Source organism: Aspergillus mulundensis (genome assembly GCF_003369625.1).
Source record: "Aspergillus mulundensis strain DSM 5745 chromosome Unknown scaffold_1, whole genome shotgun sequence".
Lineage (NCBI taxonomy): Eukaryota > Fungi > Ascomycota > Eurotiomycetes > Eurotiales > Aspergillaceae > Aspergillus > Aspergillus mulundensis.
In genome coordinates this window covers 3,517,581-3,545,093 of record NW_020797889.1, presented here as the reverse complement: position 1 = coordinate 3,545,093, position 27,513 = coordinate 3,517,581, and the positions used below count along the sequence as shown (strand labels likewise).

The 27,513-nt window shown below is 42.1% G+C and overlaps 2 protein-coding genes across 2 annotated transcripts; both read left to right on the top strand.

The window, feature by feature from the left end:
* Window positions 1–15,869: 15,869 nt before the first annotated feature.
* clcA (putative C6 finger domain protein) lies at window positions 15,870–18,930 on the top strand (the record flags this gene model as incomplete). The annotated part of the gene is made up of 7 exons (XM_026744640.1): window positions 15,870–16,472; window positions 16,527–16,639; window positions 16,696–18,021; window positions 18,070–18,147; window positions 18,197–18,396; window positions 18,454–18,876; window positions 18,908–18,930. The coding sequence occupies 7 exons, from the start codon at window positions 15,870–15,872 to the stop codon at window positions 18,928–18,930; spliced, it is 2,766 nt and encodes a 921-aa protein (XP_026607803.1).
* A 1,226-nt stretch (window positions 18,931–20,156) lies between these two features.
* Window positions 20,157–21,275, top strand: DSM5745_02623 (short chain dehydrogenase/reductase family protein; the record flags this gene model as incomplete). Its single annotated transcript, XM_026744639.1, has 2 exons — window positions 20,157–20,190; window positions 20,263–21,275. 2 exons carry the CDS (start codon window positions 20,157–20,159, stop codon window positions 21,273–21,275), a joined length of 1,047 nt encoding a protein of 348 aa, XP_026607802.1.
* Between the last annotated feature and the right edge of the window lie 6,238 nt (window positions 21,276–27,513).

The window sequence follows — 27,513 nt, the reverse complement described above, 5'->3', positions numbered from 1 at the left end:
AAAATTGTGATCCGTCTGGGAAGGATTTGTCAGGGCGTGAAGAGTTGGTGAAGAGAGTATGCGACTATTATATTGTTCTAGAAGTCGTTGCGGCAAGCGAGTGTACGCCGGAGTAAGACGGACAGTTACAGAGACGTGCACCAAAAGTTTCCGCACACGCTAGTAAGCTTTATGTAACTTTCGAATTTTTTTATATATAATTACTATAAAAACAAATTCTAAGAGTATATAAACTATACTAAAACTAAAGGTGCCCCCCTAAAATTAAAAAATAACTTAAAATTAAAAAGATAAAGCTATTTAGACACCTAATTATTATTATCTTCTAATAAAAAAAGGTTTTAACATGTAAAAAGCTGCCCTTTTACCTTACGGCCCTTTTAACTATATATATTTTAATTTTTACAAGCCTTTTAATACTTATTGCCTTTTTCGCAGCGAATAACCTTTTAAATATATTAAACTAGCCTTTTAATTTAGTATTAAATAGTCTTTTAAAAAAGCTTTTTTTAGGCTTTATACTAGGCTATTTTACTAGTTTTTTTATTCTAAGGCACTTCGCGTGAAATTATACGCTTTTTTATTTAGGCCTAAGTAAACTTAATAGCATTAAAATTTAGTAAATTACTAGGCTAATTTATAATCTTTTAAACCTTTATAATATTATATACATGCTTTTAAATTTAGTGTTAATAAGCGGGGGCCCTATTTTTAAAAATAATAGTATTTAGCTAATTAATTATGCATTTTTAAGCAAAAGAAATAAAAAAAGGCTTTAAAATTTCCTATAAAAAAAAAAAGGTGTTAGTATTTAACCCCGTAGTTAGGAATAGCTTTAAAAACTAACTATTTAATATTAATACTAATTAATCTTTTTACCAGCGCTTTTTTCTAGCTTGCTATTAACCTTATTTTATTTTTACTAAGGCCTTTGGCCATCTTTTTTTAGGTGTAAATTAAGTTAATTTATAGCTATATTAATCTTTTACTTTACCTTTAATATAGGCTCTAGCTTATGGTTTAACTTATTAATTTTACAGGCTACTTAACACTTTTACTAGGCTAATTTTACTTTAAAAATATATAAAGGCCCCTTTTTATTATAGGTAAAGTAACTATATATTATAAAGTTAAAATACCCCTTTTAACACCTTTAAATATAAGTTTAATTATGTTTATTTTTTATTATTTTTTATACTTAAATTAAGCCACTGTCAGGGCCGACATTGATCCGGGTCACGCCATCAAGCAATGCCTGAGGCACCCAGGTCACGCCACCGCGAAGTGTTAACATCACCCGTGCGGGATGCCTTAGGCACCTATTTAGCTTAATAAATCTTATTACTATAAATTACTATATAAGACTTAATATAGTATTAAATTTAATATAATATTAGGTTTAATATAATATTAGCTTTAACTAGGGACCTTAGCTTAGGGACCTTAGGTTTTAAGTATTATTTAAGTAATAAAATAAAGGCGTGCCTTATACTAAATTACCTTAATAATTAAAAAGTAGTTATAAGGGGCGTGAATATAAAAATATTTAAATATTACTTATTTTTTAAATAAAAATAGCTTAGGAAATTACTTAAAGGCCTTAGGCCTTTAGGTAAGGCTTATATAAAAAAGCTAAAGGCTATAGTATATTTAATTTTTTAAGTAATTTTTTTAGTTAAATTTATTAAGATTTTAAATACTTTATTTTTATTAGTTAAAAATACTTTACCAAGCTTTATTATTATTAGTAAAAAATATTTAGGTACTAGGGCGCCCTTATAGTTAGGATTACTTTTTTTATTAATTTTTAAATATTATTAATATAGTATTTTAAACTAAATTTTTAAATAAATAAAGGCAGACTAGAGCTATTTTAGTTAAAGTTTTTAAAATATAAACTTAGGTATAAAAAAGCTTAAGACTATTATTTTTACCTAAACCTATATTATTAATATATAATAACACCCTTGTTATTAAAGTTAATAACTTAAACTATAAATTAAATAACTTATTTTTTTTAGTGGGTAAGGCTTAAAAAGATTTTTTATTACCTTATTTTTTTAAAGATTTTATATAATATATTAACCCTAAATATATTATAATAGGCGTTATTTTAATTAAAAATATTATTTTAAAAATGCCTATGGCTAGGCTATTTATTATAATATTATAGTAAAACATGCTATTAAAATTAAAGCCTAATAAAGGCAAGTAAATAGCTTAATAAACTAAAAAAAATTAATAGCTAAATAGGCCACCTTCGCCTGCTAGAAATTTTAAAAAGCTATTTAACTTATTAAGCTTAAATAATAGTAATAATACTATAAGTAAAATACTATTTAATTAAAACTAAGCGCATAAATAACCTTAAATATTTATTAAAAATAAGGTTATTAAGGTATTAGCATGGTAATTATTATAAAATAAGCCTAAGTTAAAAAAATTAAAGCCTTTAAATATTAAGATTTTTAATAGCAAGGACTTAATAAAACTAAAAATATTTTTTAATAATTTTAGGAATATATTTAATAAAGCCCCTGTGTAGTATAACACTAAAATAAGTAAAGTTATTTACTTAGTAAGTAAAGTTAAAAAAAATACATAATATAAGTAACGTGTAAAATAAAAAAAGCTTACTAAGCTACCCATGTAGGCAATATTTAAGTAATTTATATATTAATAAGTTAACCTAAAAAAAGATTAAGCTGGTTAAAAAATAAAGTGTTTTATAAATAATTAATAAAACGGCCAACTACTAAAGGTATAATTAATAAAGTTTTAAAAAATAGTTTTTAACCCCCTCCGGGGCACTACCAAAAAAGTTATTATTTATATTTATATATTAAATAAACTATATTAGTAGTATATAGCGCGCCTGTAGAATTTTTTAATTATTTTTAAAGGTATTAATATAAAAATAACCTAATATAAATTAATTTTAGTATACAAAAAGCAAAAAGCGCCTAGGAATAGCAGCTAAAAAAAAAATAATAAAAACTTTTTTATTATAAAAAATAAGAATCTAGTAGAAGGTACTAACTAAAACTAGAATAAAAGTATTTTAGTAAATAAAAAAAACTAAAATTTATTAGGGTAGCCCTTAAAAAAGCAAGGTTAAAAAAATTATTATAGCTTTAAAAGTAAAACTAATAAGTAAAAGCTAGCGCAAGCTAAGCATTAGCTCTTGCCTAAAAAATAAAATAAATAAAAAAAAAAGAACCGCTGCTATACATGCGGTGTAAAAGGGTATTTTATAAAAAATTACTTAACTAAAATAAAAGTAAATAAAAAATTAAAAACTAAATAGTAATTATTAGGTTCTAAGCTATTAACTTTAACTAGTATAAATAAACCTACCACATTCCCTATCCTAGCGAATTTATAAGTTTAAAAAAATAATTTAAATAAATAATTTAAAGCTTTATTAAATACTAGGGCTAGTATAAATTTTTTTTTAGTTTAGTTTTTAAAAAAGTAAGAAATTAAAATAGCTATAGACTAGATGCTGTAACTAGTCTAGTATATTAATAAAAAAACTACTTTATGCTATAACTAATTTAAGGCTAAAATATAAATCCGCGATTTTATTAGCAAGATAAAAATATTTAATATAATATTTTATATTATTAATTTTATTTATAATAAGTACCAAGCCGTGCTTGAACGGCCTTAAATAACTAAAGTAAATTTAAATATTTTTTTAATTATTAATTAATAGTATTAGTGGTATTATACCCCATGCTTTTAAATTAAACTAGTAAAAAAATTTATTAAAATAATAAAAAAGGGTTTTATACTCTTAGTTTTATATAAATTAAAAAAAATTAAAGGTGTATTAGTTATAGTCCTGCCTTTTTAATATACTAAATAAAGTTAGGTCTTTTTTAAGAAAGGAGCATTTTAACTTTTAAGTAAAAAAGTATATTATAAAATTCTTTTAAAAAAAGGTAAAATATCTTCTTAGGGGCCTATTTATAGCCTTTTTTATTATAAATTATTAACTTTAAAAAAGTATTTTAATAAAATATTAGCAAGGGAATAAATATAGCCATTTTAAAGTTTAGTAAGAGTATTTATTTTTTTTACTTAAAAAGTAAATAAATTTTTATATTTATATATTAATTATTAAGGTCTAAACACAATAACCTAAAAAAATTATTATTTATTACCTTATATTAATAAACTTATAAATTAGTTAGTAAATACGTGATACTTTACTAAACTTAACTTTTATAATATATATTACCGTATTTACATTAAGCAAAAAAATAAGTAAAAAACAGCGTTCTGGACCTAGTATAGCTACTATAAGTATATAATTATACTATTTAGTCTTACTAATACACCCGTAATATTTTAGTCTTATATTAATATAGTAATAAGCAGGGTTTTTAATAATTTTTATATAGTTTACCTAAATAATATTTTAATCTTTTTAAAAATTAAAAAAAAGTATATTTAGCATGTTTAAAAAGTTTTAAAACGCCTGTAAAAGCATAATTTATATGTAAAATTATTAAAATATAGTTTTTACTAGGAAAAGGTAAAGTTTCTTAGCTTTATTATTAGCTAGGGTAAAATATTTATTAACCTAGTATAAAATTAAATAATTATTAATTAACTAATGCTAATATTATATTATAAGTTATAAGTTTTTTTAAGGTTTATAAATTACTTTAAATAATTTATTAAAAAATATGCTGGAGTAACTTGCCCTATAATATAGCTTTTAAAAGGCATGGTTAAGGGGTGTAAAAATAGCCCCTTTTTATAGCTGGATAATATATAAAAAGCCTTTAAAAAAGTTAAATTTACTTTTACCCAGCCTTTAGTATTATAGCATTTTAACCTAAAAAAAAAGATTCTTATTATTATAAATATATTAGGTTTTACTATAGCTAACATTATTATGTAGTTAAATTAGGAGAAAATACCTAGTAAAAAAAAATAAAACTAGTAGTAGCTTATTATTTTTTATTTTTAATAGCTTTATAAACTAAAGCTAAGATATAAGGTTTATAATTAAAAACTACTTATAGTTATTAAATTCTTTAAAAAGTAATAATACTATTTAAAGGGCTTTGCGCATTTTATACACGTTTAGTATAATTATAATAACTTATAATATTTTTTTTAAAATAAAGGTCTTAAATTAAAGGCAAGCTTATTAAATAAAATTATTAGTAGCTTATAACTTTAAAATTAAGTATAAGCCAGGGAGGTTTAATTTAGTAAATATATTATTAAGGCACCTGGATTATTAAGCAGGAAATAAAAAGTACTAAGTTAATTTACTCCTAACTTTATAAAAAAAATTAAAGTTATTTTTTAATTAAACTAACACTAAACAGGCGCTAAAAGGCCTAGCTACCCCTTTAAAAAAAGGTTAAAAAAAGTATTAGCTCCTAGGGCTAATATATCTTAGGTTACAGGCTATAAAAATAGCCTGTAAAAAAAAACCCACTAGACTAGCTATAAAACCCCTTTAGTAAAAGCTATTTAAAGCTTAATATAAAAATGCTCACGCTGGCTATATTTAGTAGTAGCTAAAAAAAATAATTCTAGTTAAAATAAAATAGGGCTTTTATTTAAAGTATTAATATATAAAAAATAATCTTTTTTTTTATTAAAAGGCTATTTATATCCCTTTTATGTTTATATTATAGTATAAAATTATAAAGGTATATTATAATAATTTTTATATAGGCCACTTTAATTATAGGTATATTATTAAGTTATTTAAGCGCAAGTTTTAGTAAAAAGATTTTAATAAAAAAGTACAAGAGTATATTAAAAGGTGTTTTTTATATTAAAGGTCTAAAGCTTTATAATAGCTAGCCTAAGGCTGGCTTACTTTTTTACTAATTTTAAATATATTATAAAAAAATCTTTTTATAAACTTTATTATTAGCCTACCTTTATTAAAGTATAAAGGCCGCGTGTATAACGTGATATTAATAATAATAAATTATTTTAGTAAAAAAGTAAAATATATCCCTACCACTTAAAAAGTTAACACTAAAAAGCTAGCTAATAAGTTTATTAAAAAAATAATATATAATATAGGGGCGCCCAGGAGCCTAGTTATTAACTAAGGCTTATTATTTACCTTGGGTTATTAATAATTATTTTATTAAGTATTATAAATTAAAAGACGCCTTAGTACTGCGTATTATTTATAGTTAAATAATTAAACTAAATAATAAAATTAAATGCTTAAAATATACCTATATATTTATTATAACTTTTAATAAAATAACTAGGTTATATTTTTGCTAGCTATATTATTTGCCTATAATAATTTAAAGTATAATATAACTAGGTACGCACCTTAAATGGCCTCGCGCGGCTAAAAACCTATTATTTTCTTATTAAAAAACTACAGGGAAAAAATATTATATTTTTTATTAAAAAATAAACTTTATTAATTATAAAAGTTACAAGATAAATTATAAAACTATATAAATAAGGCCTAAAAAAAGCAAGCCTTTTATTATAATAAAAAGCATACCCCTACTAAATTTAAGGTTAGGGATAATATTTTGCTATTATTATATAATATTAAAATAATCTAGCTAAGTAAAAAACTTAATTAAAAGTTTAATAACCCCTTTAAAATTATTAAACTTATTAAAAAGTAGGTATATTAGCTCTGGCTTACTAGTTATTATGCTTAATTAAAAATTTATTTAGTATTTTATATATTTTTGCTAAGGCCTTATACCAAGTAACCTAAATTTAAGGGGAATAAAAAAATACCTAATATAAAACTTATTAATAAAAAGCAAAAATAAAAAGTTAAAGCTATTTTTACTAAATAACATGCTTATAAATTAAACTAGTTTTTAGTTAAATAAAAAGGCTGGCCTAGCTATAAAAACTTATAAAAGCTACTTAAAAAGCTTAAGTATATATAAGAGGCTTTAAAAAATTATTATAAATTAGCTAAAATAGCGCTAAAACACCCCCGGTTTAAAAGAAAGTAGTAATAATTTTTTACCTACTAGGTTTTTATATTACTAAAGCTAAAAAACTAGTAAAGTGGTTACCTTTTTTTTATATTTTAAAAGGTTTAAAGGTTTAATAAACTATTATTATAAATAAAACGCCTTTTAATAGGATCTGGACTACCTATAGCCCTAAAAATAATATTAAACTTATATATTAAAAACCTAGGTAAAAATAGTTACCTTTTTTTTTTATTTTATATAATTTTAAGGTTTAATAAATTATAACCTAAATGGCTCTGGACTGCCAAAATTTATAAGTTATATTTATAAAAGCATATTAAAAAGGAAAAAAAGTTTTTTTTTAAAAATAAAAAATAAATAAAATATTAAAATAATACTAGGCTGCTAACCTAAATAGCTAGCTATATATTAAAAGCATAAATAAATATAAAACCCTAAAAAAAAGCATAAATAAAAATATAAAGCTTTTAAAAAGTAAAATCTAAAATTACTATAATACTAGGATTAGTTATATTAAATATATTTTTATTATATATTTTTTAATACCTTTTATTAAAAGTGGCTAAAGTCTTGCTAGTAAATAAGTAAAGCTTATTAATAAGCATAAGAATAATATAACACAAGTTATTTATAAACTAGACTTCTACCAGCACCTTATTAAAAGCCTTAATAATATTTTTTACACGCTTATTAAATATTTTTTATATACTTATATATTTTTTTAAGCTTTTATTAGCGGGTAAGTATTATAAAATATTAATATTATTATATATATAAATTAGGATAGGCTTGTATTTATTATTATTACTATAGTACTAAACACATGCTAACCCTGGACCCTAAAAAATATAATTATAATAAGGCTTATAAAGGTTCCCCTTAGGGAATATTATTAGTTTACTGCTAGTAGTAAGAATTTACTAATTATTTATATTTTTTATTTTTTTACTATCCTGGAAGATTACCTTAGTATATTTAAGGTATATTTAAAAGCTATTAGCCATCCATACTAGAAGCTATTTAAAAGGGGATAAAAAGACTTACTTTTATTAAAAGGGCGGGGCTAGCTATAATAAAAGCAAAAAAAGTTAAAATAAAAAAAATAAAATTAAAAAAGGTAATTATAAAAGGCGCGGTAATACTAGTATTATTATTAGTGTTATTATTATTACTATCTAGGATATTTTTATTTAAAACACTTAATAAGTAAAAAAAAAAATTAAAAAATATATTATTAGGCTTAAAAAGCCTGTAATAATTATATATATTATTTATAAGTTAATTAATAGCGGCCCGGCAGGAAATAAAAAATAATAATAAAATAGGTTATTAGTTTTAATAAGTTTTAAATTAGCATACTTTAATATTAATATATTATTACTAAAATATCTCTGGACAGGCTATTATAAATAAAAAAATACTTATTATTAAAGTAAAGCCCTATATATAAATACAGGCTAAAAAAGGGATTATTTTTAAAATTAATAAAATAAAAGGGCGCTATTTATAGTTAGCTATTTATTATTACTTAAAAAAAAGCCTTAAAAGCTTTATTTAAAATTATTTAGGGGACTTACTACTAGAAAAGTAATTAAGCAAGTAATTAAAAAAGAGTAATTTTTAAAAGCAGGGGGCCCTTAAGGTTTTATTTAAATCTTATTTTTTTAGTTTTTAATAAAAAAAGCTGCTAGCCATGCTTTTTTAATATTAACAAAGCATAGCACCGCATTAAAAAAAAAATAATTTTACTTAAGTATAATTAAAATAAAAAATAAAGTAAAAAGGTAAATAGGAGCTAGAACAAAGTTATATAGTTTAGTTATATAAAAGTAAACTAAGGTTTAAAGTTTTAAAAAAACTAGACTTAGGTTAAACTAATAAGAAAGCTATTTTTATAGTTAAGCGCCTTTTTAAAAGTAAACAGGTAGTAAGGTATTTTAAATAAAGTATTAAATATTATTTAATATTTTAAACCAAGAATAATAAATAATAAGAATAATAATAATAAAAAACGCTATTATATTATAATATAATAATAAGTTAGTATTATAAATTATTTACTTATTATTTTTTTAAGATAGCTAGTGCTGGATCGCGGATAATTTATTTTTTTAAAAGGGGAGAAATTATTAGGGCTAATATTAATTTAGGTCACGCTATTAAATAATACTTAAGGCACCTAAATCACGCTATTATAAAGTATTAATATTACCCATGTAGGATACCTTAGGCACTTATTTAACTTAATAAACCTTATTATTATAAATTATTATATAAAACTTAATATAGTATTAAATTTAACATAATATTAGGTTTAATATAATATTAGCTTTAACTAGGAACCTTAGCTTGGGGACCTTGGGTTTTAGGTATTATTTAAGTAGTAAAATAAAAACATGCCTTGTACTAAATTACCTTAATAATTAAAAAGTAATTATAAGGGGCGTAAATATAAAAATATTTAAATATTACCTACTTTTTAAATAAAAATAGCTTAAAAAATTACTTAAAGGCCTTAGGCCTTTAGGCAAGGCCTATATAAAAAGGCTAAAGGCCATGGTATATCTAGTTTTTTAAGTAATCCTTTTAGTTAAATTTATTAAGGTTTTGAATACTTTATTCTTATTGGTTAAAGATACTTTGCCAAGCTTTATTATTATTAGTAAAGAACATCTGGGTGCTAGGGCGCCCTTACAGCCACGGCGTTGGCCTAAAATAATAAAGGTTTTATTAATAAAAATAACGTATTTTTAGTTTTTAAGGGTCTAGTTTTAATAAGCTATATAAAACTTTAAGTATTTAATTTAAGCAGCTTTAGTTAAACTAGGTTTATAAAAGGGCTTAATAAAAAAAAGTCCATGTTTATAAAAAATTTATAAAATAAAAAAATAAAAAATACTAGCTTTAAATATAAGAATTTTTAAAAACTTCTCGCGCCCTAAGTAATTTATTATAATTAAAGTTATTATAACTTTTTAAATATTTTTATTAATCTTAACAGGCCTTTTAAAACGCTTGCTATTTTTAATAAATTTAATATATACTTAAAAAACTTTAGTTTTTTTTAGCTAATAGCCCTGGTGCTTGCCTTTTTTAATAGTATTATAAATAATATATATAAAAAGTTTTAAAAGCCTAAAAATCTTTATTACACGCTTGCTAATAGCCTAAAGAGTTAAAACTTGCACTTAAACCTTATTAAAATAAAACCTGCTTTTAGGCATGTTATATAAGGGAAACCGGCGTTAAAAATTAAAAAAATTATAAAGGGGGATTTAATAGTTAATTTAAGCTAAAAATTAGGTTAAAATACTAAAAATTTATTAAGATAGGCTAAGTTATAATATAAGGATAATATTATAAAGTTTACTAGATTATAAAATATAAAGCTATTAAGGGGGTATAAAAAAGTAATTATAAAGAAGTATTAAATGTTACTATTTTTATGGTAATTACTATACATTCTTAAACACGTAATACCAGCCCTTGGCATTCTTGGCGTGCGGAAACTTTTGGTGCACGTCTCCGTATCTCGTGTATCTGGTACATGCAGCTGTGGCCAGAGCTTGCAGGGGCTGATTGGATTGGAGGTACTCACCTAGAGGCCAGTCCCAACTGGACACGGAGCCAAGACTGGCAAGAAACAACACCTGCATTTCAGCCTCGAGCAATCAACCAGTGGTTATTATCTTGATAGCACCGCGGGCCTAGCCAGGGCTGGCAGGCACTAGGCCAGACAAACAACTAGATACGGAGTAGCCTTGATAACGGCCCGGAAATAGCAACCGCATGCATAGCTAGCCCCGCCTGGGCTGGGGCTGACGGAGTCCGTGCACAATGCGAGCAAAGATGCGATTGGCTGCATCGTGCATGCTGCAGCGCACGATTTCACCCAGGGAGGAAGAGTGGTATTGAATATTGATTTGTCGCCTGTGAGACGTTGGCCGGCGAGTGGTATGTGATAGATGCACGGAATTAGATCGCATTGACGACGAGTCCGCCATCTGTCATCCTCTTAATTGCGCGCTCAAGCCTCACCTTAGTGCTCACTGCTGAGCGCCGTTTGGGACTCGGACTGGAGCAGATGGGTCAGCCACTAATGCGGGGAGCTGTCACATTTCGACGCAAAGGCTTGATCACGTACATATGATGTGTAGCGAGCTGATGGAAAAGGCTCCCCGAGTTGTCGCCGTGCGTTCAGAGGCGGCCGGTGCGGCGGTGCCTCTGATTAAGGTTGAGCTCGTATCCATGATTCCATGACCGTGGTCTTGGGTTCGAAGGGCATTGTCGTTCTTGGCTTATTTCGCTTCGTGGATGGAGAAGCTAGGAGTCATTGCAGCAGGCACCTCGTACCTGAGACCAGTCTTCAACCCCAGCGGGAAGCGAGAATGTACCGGGTGCCCATTGCCGGGGCGTGAGCAGGTATTGGTAAAGGAGCTGACCCCGCCAAGACTACGCTGTAACCGGTGGTTTGTGGCACAGAGCTCAACTGCAGGAGTAGCTTAACGATCCATATGCAGGACGACGAGTTCGTATTAACGCAGCCAGGCTGAATTCCGATCTGTCCTATGATTGGGTTCGATCTTGCGTATCGTGGCAACCGTGAATTGGATTGTTTGCTTCCATGCAGTGGCTTTGGTGGATGTGTAAATGTAGGTACGCCGCGTCATCTATACCAGACGACGACGTCGTGCTTTTTCGCGTGATTTTCGGATTGAGGAGACAAAAGGATATGACGAGAGGTAGGTATTGCTGTCAGTGCCGAGCCAACTCGAGCCACTGTTAACTGCCATATCGACCTTGCAGTTAGTTTTACCGCGTATGGCGGTGCTCAGAGTAGGAAGACGGTGTTCGTCGGCGCAGGCTCCGTGTACCTGAACAATAACCTTGCTCGGTTAGATTGTACGGATACGAAAGAGCCTCAAACTCTCGACGCGAGCCACTGGCCAAGTCGGAATGTAATTCCGTTATCAACTTCGAGAACTCGATAGGCTAATTTCAAACCTACTCTGTAGGTCCAAGGCAGTGGCTGAGAACTTGAGGATGATCCCGAGTTCAAGCGCCAGTAGGCTCCGACATGAACTTTTTGTACTCCGTACTCCGCGAACCTCGAACCTCAAATCTCGAACCGATGATCCCGTCCTCCTGGGGAAGGAGAAAATAGCCAGCCAATGAGTATCTCGCATAGGCAATTGCTTGAACGCAGATGATTATCCGCAGGGTATTTGGAATTGAAATGCCAAGAGCGGCTTGGCCTGGGGCCGGGCCATCTTGATCTGAATGGAGTTGATGGGCGGTGCTGTGCTCGTGGCTGGTGGATCCGGCATGACAATTGCCAGTTGGCGATCAGTGATCACTGATCAGTGATCACAGTGGATACCAGCCTGGACACAAGACAGTTGGATAGGGACGCCCGGCTAGACGCGGACACCGGACTACTGGAAGAATGCCTATGCGGAGTACTACGAAGCACTCGGGTGGCATCATGTCTGTTCAAGCACTTGAATGGCTGCTGTAAGCCAATACTATGTCCTCGAGACGGAATGATGAAAGGAAGTTTGTTTCGAAGTTGGGCCAATGAGTGTGAACGTGGTTCGGCCACCTTGCCATGCTTGAGAGCGGCTACATACGGTGAGGGACACGATGCACGAATAACGGTGAGGACACGAATAACGGCTCGGGGGCATGAGAATCATGTACGGTGTAGCGGCCACTCCCGCTGTCAGTTGTAACTTGCGAGTTGGCTACTTTCACGATGCACGCTTATCAGATTTGATCGCCAGAAGGGCACTGACTAGATGGGGGCAGGTTTCTGAGTGACTGAATCTGAGCCGCGATGCCGTCCTTCAGCGGCAACTTTGGCTCGGGACTCGACTCGGGGATTCCCTTCCCCTATGTCCAAAATCTCCCGTTCTTGCCTTAATCACCATATATTGATGATGTTTGATTCCAGTCACCGTGGGGCTTGTGGACGATGCGGGCTCGGCACACCTGCTGCCTGCATGCCCTGCACAGGATTCAAGCTATACCGCATGCACTCGGCGTTGATGATTCGATTAGAGCTCTCCACAAGGTCATGCGTAGTAATGCAGCAGCCATCTCGGCAGAAGGATCATCGGCTTGCTTGTTGACCAATAGCGAGGTAGACTTGAGTACTGGCGTATTCCGTATCGAGTCAACGTGCTGATCAAGCCTGAATAATTCGACGCTGCCGGCAGTTGCGTAAGAAAGGAAGCTGAAAGAGACTCGAGACACACCGATATCTCGCCTCCAGCTATCGAGTCATCGTCTTCGGAAATGGCGTAACCTGTGAGCTGCCCCTGTGAACATTCAAAGCAGCGACCAGGACTCCGCAAGCCTACCAGGATTGATCGGCATCATGCCTGATCGAGATATGGTTATTCAAGGCAGATCGCGGCAAACGGGACATCCGCGGGGAACAGGAGGATTGCCAGAGCACCACTTGGCACGGGGGGCAGCTCATCTTTCGGTAGTCTCGGCAGTTACTGGCCTACGGCCGTAAGAAAGTTGACGCTAAGATCTGTTATCCAATGATCCCAGAAAGCTTCAGCGAGATCAGTATAAACGTGACGGCCGTTGAGTTTGAACAAAGAAAACAACATCGGGACAAGGTTTCCTCGTGGACAGTTGAACTGAGCAGTCTCCGGTTCTCTCCTGGCCGTCTCTCCGGCCATCCCGGCGGACAAACAAATGGAGGGCGGCGGTCGGACGGATAACCGCGTTGCGGAACGAAAACGGGAGTTCTCGATGGGGGTTGAAGCCCACCTGCACGAAATATCGCACAGGGCTATCCCTTGCTTGAGATGCTGCACAACAGAGCCTGGACACCGCATGTCTGACCATTATGCTCCTATTCCTGGGGCGAGGTTAGAGCCCCACTGACGGGATTTGAAGCGAGACTCGTCGACGGCCGGTGATCGGAGGGATCTCCGGTCTCGTTCTCTGTACTCCGTATAGCGTAGTCTACTCCGTAGACTATACGACAGTTGAGCTGATACTGACGTGGGAAGACGTTGGCGGAGTTGCCACTGGCCAGGAACCAGGGGACGGGATCAGGAGAGCTAGTTGCGGAGATCAACAGACGGAGTCGCCAGTCGGAGGCCGCCCAGCTTGGAAGCGGAATATTAAAGGGCCAACAATGAAGTCATATTGGCCGCGGATTCCAGTGGCAAGCTGTAACTTCCAGGCGGATCGTTGATCGTTCCAGCGTGCTGGGAAGGTTGATGGGAGAGGGAGAGGGAGAGGGAGAGTGGCAATGCCGATCCGATTTGTCATTTCTCCAGACGGAGAACCCCTGACTGACTCTCAACCAAGGAACTCTCAACGCTTCCTCAAAGGCTCAAAGCCTCAAATATGTATCAGGCTATCAGCCGACGGTGTACTCCGGAGTATGGGATATATGACGATGGGATAGCCGGTGTTTGATCACCGTGATGGGTACCCAACTCCCAGCCAGTCTACCACTCAGTGCGGAGATAGACCACCACAGCAGGAAATAATAATCAGCCATCATGCTCTGATAGCATCAGTTGGGCAGCACTGTGCGGGAAAGCAATCCTGGAGAAAAATCGGTCTGGGATTCCAAGCAGCAGCTGCCAATCCGGTTGATCTGCTGGCTGGTTTGTCTCTGCCTCCCCACTGCGTGTCTCCACTGCCGGCGATGCTTTGGAGCTGTCTTCAGTCCAGATTATTTCATTAATATTGCATTCTATGAACTCAACGCAACAAAGAGATTTACCACTGCCGTTAGGTTCAGGAATGCTGGACTTATCAGTCAATTCGTGGCTGTCGGAGGTCCCAGCCCAGATCGATTTTAGGATAAAATAAATAATTCTGTTCTCTTGAAGACTCAAGAGAGGGGCAGGCTGAAACAATTGAAACTATCGGATTCCGATCGCCTGTCCTGCTCTACTTGCTCTCTTACTCTCTTCTACAATCCAGCGCTGTTATCTCATCCATCCATCACATCGACCGGTACGCATCATCATCCTCCCACCCCTGTCCTGGTTTGGGACCGTGCTGGCATGTCAGGCATGATTTCCCTCTTGGTGTTTGTGTTCTTGACCTCTTCTTATTCTCGCTCCGGTCCACTCTGTTCCCCTCCTGATTTTCGCACTAAATCCCTTTCTTTCCCTGAGGACGCTTTTATGGGGTCAGCCTGAGACTCAAGACGCACATTGTTATTTTCTTTTTCTCTCCACCCAGTCGGTGTGCCTATACTCCATTACTCCTAGTCCTAGTCCCCGGCACTATTAGCTCCTCTTTATTATTATTATTCCCTGCTTTCAATCCTTCCCACCATCCCGGGTGCGCTATATCGCGATCACCTCGCTTCCTCTTTATGGTCGCGTTTGCTTTTGCCTCTCCCTCGCTTCCTGCTCGACTACCGAGACCGTTGGTTGCCTTGCCTTGCCTGTGTTTTGTCTCGCTGACAGCCTGCGTGCGATAGACCAAGCACCTCTCCCTCTCAGTCTGAAGCTCCCGGTCGATCCTCACCCCTCTTCGTACGACCTTCAGCGCGAATCATACATTTCTGAAGAAACCAACCGGACTGCCAGATCTCTCCTCTTCTCCTCCCTTCCGGTCCTCACTGAATCAGGACGAAAAGGCCCGACGCTGACAGCAACCGCGATTGAAGGACCCCCCTTCCTTCCCCGCTCCTCCGCACCGCCGCGCACCGCTGGCCAGCTGATTTCCTCTTTTGGATCCAGAGCTACGCCCTTGCTTTCGTCCCGGCCGCGCAACAACTCGCATTCATCGTGTTCCACACGGGCATGACCATGTCCTCATGACCGCATGAGTATTGCGTACGCTAATCCTCCCATCGAGCATTTGTGCCCGTACAGAATCCCCTTGCCAGACGTTGGAGCTGCGACCATGGAAGTCATGACTGCGGAGGATAAACCGCGCATTTTTTATTCGGGCCCCTCGCCTCCAACGCATCGCATCCCACCACCCGACGCGCCGCATGGCTTGCCAGGGGCCCCTGGTGTGCTTGAACCGTGGCGCCCGTATCCCTTATACGACAATCACCATGCCGAAGCACGACGAGCGTCAAACAATGCTCCGCAGCCTCCATTGCCATCACATCACAATTATCCTCCCATGCAGCACCGGGAGTTACCGCAGCTTCCTCCCGATTTTAGTCGACCCTCCAGTTTACCCGTGCCAGCCCACGCGCCAACAGAGCCGCCCCCACTGCCGCATGCAAACTTCCCCCCCATGAATGGAGTGCAGCAAGTACCGCAAGAGTCCTCACCTGCGTCTGCGCCCGACTACTCTAGATCCCGAATGTCATATCCTCCCCAGGACCAAATCATTCACACCAATGGCGATCCACCTCAACCTCCGCAATCGCTCCCTCCAAACCAATACCCAACCACCATCCCACCTCCCGTGTCCCACACGCCCGCTCCCCCTTACGACATGACGTGGAGTCAAAGCAGACTTGGACAGCGCAAGGCAACCCGGGCGCAGCAGGTATGGCCTACGGCGTCTTCAACCGGATCTCAACTGACAATTTGTTCACCTCAGGCCTGCGATCAGTGCCGAACACGCAAGGCAAAATGTGATGAGGGACGCCCGGCATGTAGTCACTGTAAAGAGAATAACTTGGCTTGTGTCTACAAAGAAGTGCCTCCACACAAGTCAGTGGTTCCCTGCTGCTTCTGCCTGGCTAAGAGTGCTGACTGAAAATTCCTAGGCAGGACAAGTCGACGCAAATTATTGTAGATCGGGTGCAACAATCAGATGACTTTAGCGGAGAAAAGTTCGCCAGTCTGGAGGTTCTTGGTCTCGGACATGATAGAAGACTCGACGAAATCCTCGACCTTTTGAAACAGATGAAACAAAACATAGGTCAATGTGGGCCTCAGCACCCAGCCATTAAGCCAGACTATTTTGATGCTCCTCAGAAGGCCGAGGCAGATACAATCGCCGAAGATGCGAATGGAAACTCCAAATATACCGCATTTACCGACAAAATCCTCGAACCTGGAGAGGATACCCAAGAGCTGTCGATCCCCTTGCATCATGACACCGCCGCGCACAAATTGCTTAAATGGCCAAAAATCAAGAAGCTGCTTCATAACTATGACGAGGATTACGTTATGCGGATCGAACAATCCCGTGGATTGATTCGGTTTCAAGGCCGTGGGGAAGTGCAGGAATCAGACGACGAGGTGTTTTCCAAGCAACCCAGCTTGATCACAAGCTTCAATTCTCCACATACATCGCCTTCAACCACTACCTGGGGCTCGAATATCATTAAATACAATGACGCCGCTCCGGAGGTAAAAGGCATTAATGATTCCGGTGTTCTAAAGATCAGTGCTGGCACTGTCCGCCGTTACGTTCAGAGTTACCTGGACCACATACACAGACTCCACCCTTTCCTCGACCCAGATGATCTGGGAAGGAAAGTGGATGAGTTTATCTCAAAGCATTGTTCGCGGACCTCTCAGTCAGGACTCTCGGTAAGCCCAGTCGATGCATCCAACAGGGCTACCAAACGCAGACGAACCGATGAGACGCCAGATCTACCGCCGAGTGTGGAGAGATCTAATCGCAACGCCATCATCCTCCTTGTTCTTGCTCTCGGCCGTATCTGTGAAGTACGCGAGGAACCGATCCGTGGCCCATGCACTGATCAAATCATCGATTACCGTAATGAACCAAGCCTTGGGTTACCACGGACTCTGACGGCGTCGCCAGCTGGACCAGGTTCATTGCCTTCCAACCAAGGCAGCTTCCACTCACCATTTCCTCCAATTTCAACTCCCGCCCCAACGGATGAAAATTTCATCACTTTTCCAGACCATCCTCAATTGCGAAATGTGGATACCATCCCCGGCTTTGTATACTACGTCTATGCCGCAAGAATCCTTGGTGATAGTCAGGGCGCGACTTCAATTGCTTATGTTCAGGCGGCTTTGTTGGCGGGATTGTATCTCGGCCAGCTTGCCCACCCGTTTGGGAGCCATTCTTGGATCTCTCAAGCATCCCGGGCATGTCAGATTCTTACATTGGAGTGAGTCACAAATACTGCTTGTGGAGACGATGACTGACGAATATCCAGGAGAAATTATAAGAAGTTGGAAGGTATCAAAAAGGACTACGTTTGCTTTGCGTTCTGGACCTGTCTGCAGCTTGAAAGGTTTGCCTTTTCCAACCATTGTGTGTCTTCATGCTCATATGAAACACAGTGATATCCTGGCCGAACTCGATGTTCCTGCTAGTGGAATCTCCCGCGCTGAGTCGCGTATCGGACTCCCACAGGGCTCAGTGCTCAAGTTATCCAACAATATCTCGGACCCTGACACAATGATGATGTTCTTTTATTCTACGCAGATACATCTCCGAAAAATCCTGAACCGCGTGCATACCGACTTGTACAAAGTTGACAGTGAGTGTCCTCGGCGCATTTTGGATTAGAAAAAGATTTTGATTCTTTTGCTCCCAGAGAAAGATAAAGAGAAGCAACAACGACCCGACTGGCCTCAAAGCACACAGGAGATTCTGAGCATGAACCTCGAGCTATGGAGGGCTAGTCTCCCCAGGGAAATGAAATGGCATGACAACGACCCACCCTCCTCTGATATCAACCACGCGCGTATGAGAGCCAAGTACTACGGCGCGCGGTACATTATCAATCGGCCTGTTCTTTATTACGCACTCTTCAAATACAATCAGCCGAACGTCGATTCGCCGCCTGGAATGCCTGGAATGGCAGAGCCCGAAACGGTCATGAAGGCTGGTTCCCCTTCCGTAACGCAAGACACACGCGCTGTAGACATGACACGCATGTCGAGTGACTGGAGTGCCTCGCAGGACCAGAATGGGCTGCCGACGCTCCGTGATCTGCCGTCGAAAATGCGCAAGGCGTGTAAGTCGTGTATAGCAGCTGCAATGAACAGCACGGTGGCATTTGACGAGGTAAAAGGACGGCCGGTGGTGACCAATATATTTGGTACTGCTCATGCGTACGTTGAGTCCATTTCCACCTCTCACACGTGAGGCGTTTCTAACTCACCATCACACAACAGACAATTCGGAAACATGCTTGTCCTATCCACTGCATACAAATCTCACCTCTCAGAACTCGTGAAGCGACACGAGCTCGAGAGACTTCTCCGGAGAACAATTCGTTTCTTGCTCCGGTACCGAAACATCTCGCCAACATTGAGGGTGGATGCAAAGATTCTTACAGAGATATATGAGACAATTTTCAAGACGACGCCCATCCTTACCGACGGGGATTTACCCTACTAGCGATCACATAGCTTGCGGTCAACCTCTATCTTAGCTGCTCCTTCCAGCGGCTTTGCTCTCGAGCTCACGTTTTTATGCCGCCATTATTGGCTTTTCTCGTCATCACTTTTCCCATCTCATACGTTTTTTCAGCTGTGCAACCCGACGTCACTCGCATTTTGGACCCTGATGATGGGGTTCCGTTTACTGTTCGACAGATCATCACCAACCACAGCGCATACCAGAACCTTTTTACGGTCTTTCGTCGACTCCATTAACTCCAGTGTTTTTCTCGCATATGTCACACGTCACGGGGCCAAACTACCTAATTGTCCGTGTACTTTGGGGAATGGGCGGTCATCTGAAGCGATTCTTGCCGGTCATTTTATGTCTTATCTACGCATTTGTTTTAGGATCCATGAATCGGCGTGGGCGGCGGTCTTTTGCATTTACAGCGAATATCATAACATACCTATAGTAACTTGTTGGGCTGTTTCTGGTGACCTTTCGGTCGGATCTGCAGTGAGATATCCTAGTAGTTAATCCATGAAAGTAAGCATTGGTTTTTGGAGCCTGGAAACTGGTAGGAAGGGATGGAACTGAAAGCATTGATTAGCTCGCTTGTTCATGCCAACCGCGGTCCGCTTGTCTGTGGTCGACGAACTAGAAGGGAGCAACGGAGAACCTCGGTTTCCCATGATTTCGCCCTCCTTTCCCCGCATTCTTTGTAGCTTTCGTCACGGTCAGAAACTCAGAACACGAGACTTCCCACGAATCATGGCCGGTCTTTTCTCAGTTTCGGCTGATCATCCTGCGACAGGGGGCTCGTTCTCTCGACCGCTGTCTCTCCCCATATGAACCCGTCGCGGCATCCCTGCTGCTCCTATTTCTCCGTACCACCATCGTCTATCCACCATGGCGCCTGAAACGTTCTGGTTCTCGCGCGAAGGTTCGTCTCGAGTTTTACTAAGCCGTCAAGATCCCAATCCATCTGAGCTCCTCTAACGCTCTCATCCTACAGGCTTCACCGCAGACGTCACAGGGAAGCTCCTGCAACGAACAATCCTAAGCCCCTGGAAGACCCTCCCCCTCCTCCTCCTCGCCCACTACACCTCCAAAGGCCGCGCCACAGCATCCCAATACCCCAAGCTCTTCCAGACCCTCAAGATCCTAGCCACACTCTCCCTCCTCCGTCGCCTAAACGCCTGGCTCAACCAGCGCGCCCTGAACAACGGCCTCTCAGACCCCTACCACTGGAACAAGGAAGTCGTCGTCCTCACAGGCGGGAGCAACGGAATCGGCCGACAGATCGCCCAACTCCTCGGCGCGCGCGGCATAAAAGTCGCAATCCTCGACATCCAGCCGCCAAACGACGGCCAAGCGAACCTCCCCTCAACAGTCCGCTACCACAAATGCGACATCACATCCCCCGCCGCAATCGCCGAAGCCGCGGCCGCCATCCGCACGACGATGGGCGAGCCAACAATCCTAATCAACAACGCCGGCATCCTAAGCAGCCGCACGATCCTGGGGAGCAGCGAGGCCCAAACACGATTACAGTTCGAGGTCAACACCCTGGCGCACTACTGGCTCGCGAAGGAATTCCTGCCGTCCATGATCAAGCACAACCACGGGATGGTGGTGACGGTCGCCTCGCAGGCGGGGTACACCGTGACGCCCAACATGGTCGACTACTCGGCGACCAAGGCCGCGGCGATCGCATTCCACGAGGGGCTGGGCGCGGAGCTGGTGACGCGGTACAATGCGCCGCGGGTGCGGACGGTGCTGGTGACGCAGAGTTTCGTGAACACGGGGCTCATTGGGAGGTTGACGCCGGAGGATACGTGGTTGCATCCGCTGTTGCAGCCGGAGACGGTGGCTGAGGGCGTTGTTGGGCAGGTGCTGACGGGGAGGAGTGGGCATGTGCTGTTGCCTGGGTCGACGGGGTGGATTGCGAAGTGCTTTAGGGGGTTTCCCGGGTGGTTTCAGCATGGGAATCGGGTGAGGTTGGAGAGGTTGATGAGGGCTGATTAGGGATGGATTTGCTCGGGGGGCTCTTGCTGATGTATATAGTGTTTGCTACAGCCTGCGCTTGCTTGGGATCTGTATGTTTATATGTTTGCTTTGCTGTTTGTGTTTGTTATTTGTATAGTGTACGGAGTACTGTTCGCGAATATCAATTCTAACTACCTTCTTTCTTACAGATCCACCGATTCCAACATTCATTTACTCCCTATGCTAAACAAAGTGATTGCTTCGTAGCTCGTTCGCATGGCATGGCATGACTATATATAGTTGCCTGAGCCACAAGGCAGCATCCCCACATTCTTCGGCCTCGAGATCCAGAAGGCGAACCACAGATCCGATCGGAATGAGCCATGGGCCAGTACTTCACTCCAAGTCTCCAACTAGTATAAACCGTAATCAGAATAATACTCCGCACATAGTCTATACGTATAACCACAAGCGCCTTGTTCCTCGACTCGTCTCTGCTCTGGCCAGGTAGGATCCAACTCCAGCCACTCTCCTCTCGGCACGTGCATCTCCACCGCCCAGCCTCACCGCATCGCCGTCCAGTCCAGTCCAGTCCACCTCCAGGACCAGCTCATAGAATTTTCCGAAAAAGCAGCACAGCACAAGCAGGAACCCATCCACAAACTCATCATCGATCCGATCTCACCCCATCGTTCTTTGAACCACAATTGACTAGCAGATCCCCCGCAGCTTTTCAAATCGACCTCGAACTCGCTTCCTACTACTGAGCCAGCGCGGCCGTGCCCAACCCGATCCAGGCGCTAGATCGCTAGTGGCCGAGTGTCTGGAGCAACCAACCCGCAGCCCGCTCGCACCAGCACAGATCCACGGTTCAGCTGTTGTTTACCGCCGCCAAAACATACTGCCTTGTCTTGTCTCGCCTCCATCCTCCAGCCTCCTCATCGGAACCTTCGCTGATTTCATCATCTCTTTCCTTCCTCCATCAATCGCATTCTCTCTTTCTGTAATTTTACGACGACGACACTCACAGCTTCACGAACCCGGTTCCCACACCCAATTGAAACCACCAAGGAACACCCATGATTCTCTAATCCCCAGAGCGCCCCAGCTCTTTCAGCCCACCATGTTCAAGGCCCTCATGGGCGGGGGCCGTTCCACCTCCGACATCCGCAGCAGCACAAGCTCGAGTTCGAAGAGCGGTAGTCGGCGCAAGCACAGATCCTCTGCATCCTCGACAGTCAGCCGCAAGTCCTCGTCACGGGGTGACGACCGTGACCGCGGACTCGGCGATCTGTCCGCCTACCCGTCCTCAGGCAGTCGCAGCAGGAGCGCGCGGTATGCGGAGAGCGCAGCGGGCGAGTCCGTTGCCTCGAGCTATGCGACCGCGCGGCCGAATAATGATGACGATGAGCGTGTTTATGTTGAGCGGGCGCCGAGGCGCAGGGAGGAGGGGTTTGATGACCGCGACCGCGACCGCGATCGAGAACGATATCGAGATGACCGTGACCGCGACCGCGACTATGACCGCGAACGAGAGAAAGAGCGCAGGAGGACCAAATCTGATAGGGATGACTCGAGGGAGAGGGATCGGGATAGCCGTCGTCGTGAGCGAGAGCGCGAGCGCGAGCGCGAACAGGAGCGGGCATACCCCGGAGAACCGTTTTACCCACCTATGGCGAGCGGTGCGATCCCTGCGCCATTCGACCCTATCCAGACGACGCAAGGTCCCGCGTTCCCCATGAACCCCGTCTCCGCTCCGCCTGAAGCGCCCATGGCGCCTACGCCTACGATCTACGATCCTCACGTCGCCCAGCAGTTTCCTGGGCAATTCCCGACTTCCTACGCTGAGCCTTACCGTCCGCCGAACCCTGCCGGTGAAGCAGCCGATTACTACAATGACCAGGGACAGTCTGTCCAAGACCAGCCGGGCGTCCGACCAAAGCCCCCACTCGTTATCCCCAATAGCCAAGCGCACCTGATGACAGCCTCGCCGACCGCGAATCCGCCTCCAGAACCTAGCAGTGTGGGTGGAGTTGGTGCCGCTGCGTCATATTTCGATCCCGCACTTGACATCGAGACGTCTGGTCCTCCTGTTTCCGGCCCTGAGTCCAGACCTCCTAAGCCGTCGAAGCCGTCAAAGCCATCATATAGTTCGGCTCAAGCCGCTGGCGCCATGGGAGCAGCGGCTGCAGCTGCGACTTATGGTGTTGGAAACTACTCTCCCGAACACGTCTTTACGGAATCTCCGGCTGCATACGTTCCTCCTACCCCAACAAACGGCAACAGGCCGCCTCATTCTAGCTCCCACTCCCATGGCGTGGGTGCTGCGCTTGGAGGTGCTGCCGCTGGCGCAGCAGCCGGTTACATGCTAGGCCACCATCACTCTTCGTCAAGCTCCGACCACATCTCCCAATACACTATGCAGAACCCAGATGATGTGTCTCAGATAGGTGCAGGCTACTCCGGCGCGCCGATAAATCCCGCTCTCTACGCTGCAGGCGCTGCAGGCGCTGCAGGCGCTGCCGGAGTCGCTGGACTACCGTACGCCGCAAGTCCTCTACACCCCCATCACGCTGCAGTCCACCACGGCTCTCCCTTTCAAGGTGGAGCCATGGCCTTCCAGCAACGCCAGCGCGGCCCGCTAGACAAGTTCATTGATTTCTGGCGAGATCCTGAAGGCGTTGGCAAATTTGAAGACTACACCGAGGCCATTGGAGTTTGCAAATACTGCTTTGAACCTGGTACGACTTCCAGAAATGCACCGCGAACCCACCACTACAGACGCCGCCGGTCGTCGGATCGCCTTAGTGCTGGCTCGCGAGTCGACAAGTTAACCCGCTATGCGTCCTCTGAAGAGGAAGGTCGGCGGCGCAAATCGTCCAAGTCCTCCTGGCTCCCGGCTATTCTTGGCGGCTATGTGGCCAAGTCGCTCTTTGACAGCAAAGACTTTGATGACTCGTACAGTCTCAAATCTGGTAAGGTTTCTGGTGCTTATCCTGAAAGTGACTCCACATCGGACAGAAGGAGCAAGACTTCGCGTGGTGTGTATAAGCGGTCGCACCGTAGCCGGTCGCGAGAACGTATCGAATACCATGACCAGAAAAAGAGCCGCTACGAGGGGTCGCGTATTAGTGGTCGATCTCGATCTCGTTCCCGGTCGTCATCCCGCTCGAATCACCATACTCTTCGCGACGCTGCGATTGGGGCTGCGATTGGTACAGCCGCCGCATCAGTGGTCAAATCTCGACGCCATCGGAGTCGCAGTCGCAGCCGCAGCCGTAGCCGCTCACCACGAAAGTCCCGAGGCAGAAAGTCATCCGCTTCGTCCTCTGATGTCTCATTCGACAATATCTCACGGCCTACTAAGAAAACAGCCGGCGGCTTCGGCTCCTTCTTCACCGCTTCCTCAGAGAACCGCACGAAGCGAAGCCGCAAGAGGAGCAAGAGCATCTTCTCCTTCAACAATTCTTCGTCATCCTCCGTTGACAACGACCTTGCTTTTGGAAGCGGATATGCAAGGAAGTTGATAGGTAAGTCCAAAAGACGGAGCTCGAAGGAGAAGAAGGAGAAGAAGGAAAAAGACGTCGACGCGAAACTGCTGGCGCTGGGCGCAACAGCAACCGCGTTGGCTGCTTCCTCTCCGCGCCGCAACCGCCGTGCTGGTGAAGTATTCGTCGGCCAAGGCTCTCGCTCTGGTCGATCGGACTACACGTCCTCCGCCAGTAATGATGAGGACTGGGAGGATCTGGACTCCGAGGGACAGTCAAGCGTCAGTTCGGCTCTTGCCTTCGGCGCGAGTGGGCATTTTGCTCGTGAAGACGCCCACTCGTCAGACTCGTCAACTTCCGGATGGGGCTGGGGTTGGGGAGCCAAGAGCAAAAAGAAGAAGTCAAAGAGACGGTCATCTTCGCCTAAGGAACGCTTCTCTACCGGTGCTGCCGCCGCTGTAGCTGCTGGGGCGCTGGGAACAGCAGCACTGGCCTCTGGCTACCATCGTGACGAGAAGGAACAGGCTCCCAGCAGCAGCTCGGCAAGTCTTCAGCATGTGGCTCCAGTGCCAACTTCCGATCCAGGCCGCTTCGAGGCTGTACCTGTATCATCGTTCCCATTTTCTGAGCCGCAAATGGTTCGACCAGGTGCTATTCCTCTCCAGCAGCCTCAGCCTGTCACGCCTGTCTCGCAAGCTGTATACACCACGCAGGGCGCACCAATCCCGCCATTCACTGCGCCAATAATACCGACGCTCGAGAACCCGTTCCCCTCTTACGACACTCAATTACGAGAGGCCGAGAAGCCACGAGACCAAAGGAGCTCTGGTTACCCCGAGCGCGCCGCAAGTGATGTTTTCGTTTCAAAGCCCGGGCGCAGCCATAAACGGAGCGAGTCCACCCCGGTTATCCCCGTTGACCCCATCGAACCTACTCCTGAGCCCGGTCTCACGCGCCGCTCCACGGATAAAGCACCGGCCTCCGTCTCATTTGACTTGACCCGCGAACAAGAAGACAAGGAGCGCCGCGCAGAACGCCTCGAGAGGTTGAAGCATGATCTTGGGCGCGGAGATCGCATCGAGCTCATTGATAAAGAGGGCGATACACAGTCTGCTCCTGGTGGGTATGGCTCGCAGCGATTCAGAGACCGCGAACCTGAATGGGAGCGTGAGCGCGAACGCGAGCGAGAAAGGGAGCGGGAGCGCGAATATGAACGGGAGCGGGAACGCCAGCGCGAGCGCGAGCGGGAGCGCGAGCAAGACCGTGATCGAGAACGAGAACGAGACCGAGATTGGGCTGGCCCAGTTGTCGCGGGTGCAATCGGCGCTGCTGCTGCTTCCACCATCCTTTCCGGGAGATCCTCAAAAGATGATGCATCTGATATGAGCGAGAGGCGACGCGAACGCCGAGAACAACGACGAGCAGAGCGGCGCCGAACTGACCCCTCAACCGTCTCTTCAGCTCATTCAATCCCGCCGGCTCCCTCGGTTCCCTCAATTGTAGAAGAGCCCCCTAAGGACCCAGACGAGCTGCCCAAACATCCAGAGCCACGCGAGTTAATTGAGGAAGTCCGAGCTAGCTCAACTAGCCCCTCGGAGCACGTTAAGACATCTGCCTTCCGCAGTGTTCAACGCAAGAAGTCCGTATACGATGACTACGCCACGTTCTTCGTTCCAGATGAAATCCGCCACAGCCCAGACTCTCACTCGAGACAACAAACTCCCACCATGCCAACGATTATCGAGATTGAGCCAAAGGCCGAGCCGCCGCCTCCTGGCCCGAATGCCGATTACGAGCCGCCGACGGACTTCAAGGACTTCGATAGACTTCCATGGCCTGTACCTGTATTGCGAGTTATTGAGCCGACGCCTCCTCATAGCATCAGTGGCTCCGTTAGAGGTGCACCTTCGCCTGTCATCACGCCCTCGGAGCCCGTTGAAGCCGAGAAGGAGCCTGAACGACCAACGGCCTCTCGTGTGTCTTGGGGCGAGCACCAGACTCACGAGTATGAAGTCCCGTCTACCTCGTCTGAGCGCAGCTCTGTCATTGACCTGAACGAACGGCACCGCGATTTTATCCCTGAATCTACAGCTCATGAAATCCACGGCGCCTACTCCTATATCGCTCCCACTGACGCCCATGTGGAGAACGTGGACGATGATATCGAGTTCGCTGCTACTGTTGCGGCCGCAACTCAAGCCGCTGGATTTGATCCTGCCATTGTTACAGAAGACCCGATCTTCCGTCAACGAACCTCACCTCCTGGATCTCAGACCAGAGAACGATCTGTCTCGCCTACGACTGTGATATCTGCGACTGCATATCAAGAGCCTCCCGCCCGCCAGCCGTTCCATGGTTTCGTGGAGGGCGAAGTTGGCAACCCTTCTGCTCCCAAGTCGCAGTTCTTCTCTGATCAGCCTATCTTCTATGGTCCTAGCCCTGTTGTTTTTGACAAGCCTTCGCCCTTTGAGACACAGCCTGAACGGACCTGGCAGACTGAGCACCCAACCTCGGCTGAGCAGCCTGTAGTCGAGCATGTCGATAGGATCGAGAGTGAACACGTTCCCATTGACAAGGACGTCCCACGCACTTTTGTTGAACCGTACGAAATCCAGGAGAAGCCTGTTGGCGAACACAAACAAGAATCCGAGTCTCCTGCGTCGGAAGAATGGTATATGCCTGGTGGCTTTGAAACCGAGGAGCAAAAGTCCGAGCGACGCAGTACCACGCCAACTCCAGAAGAAGTCCCTCTCCCTCAATCGACCGTTTCTTATTCCGCTACCACAGAG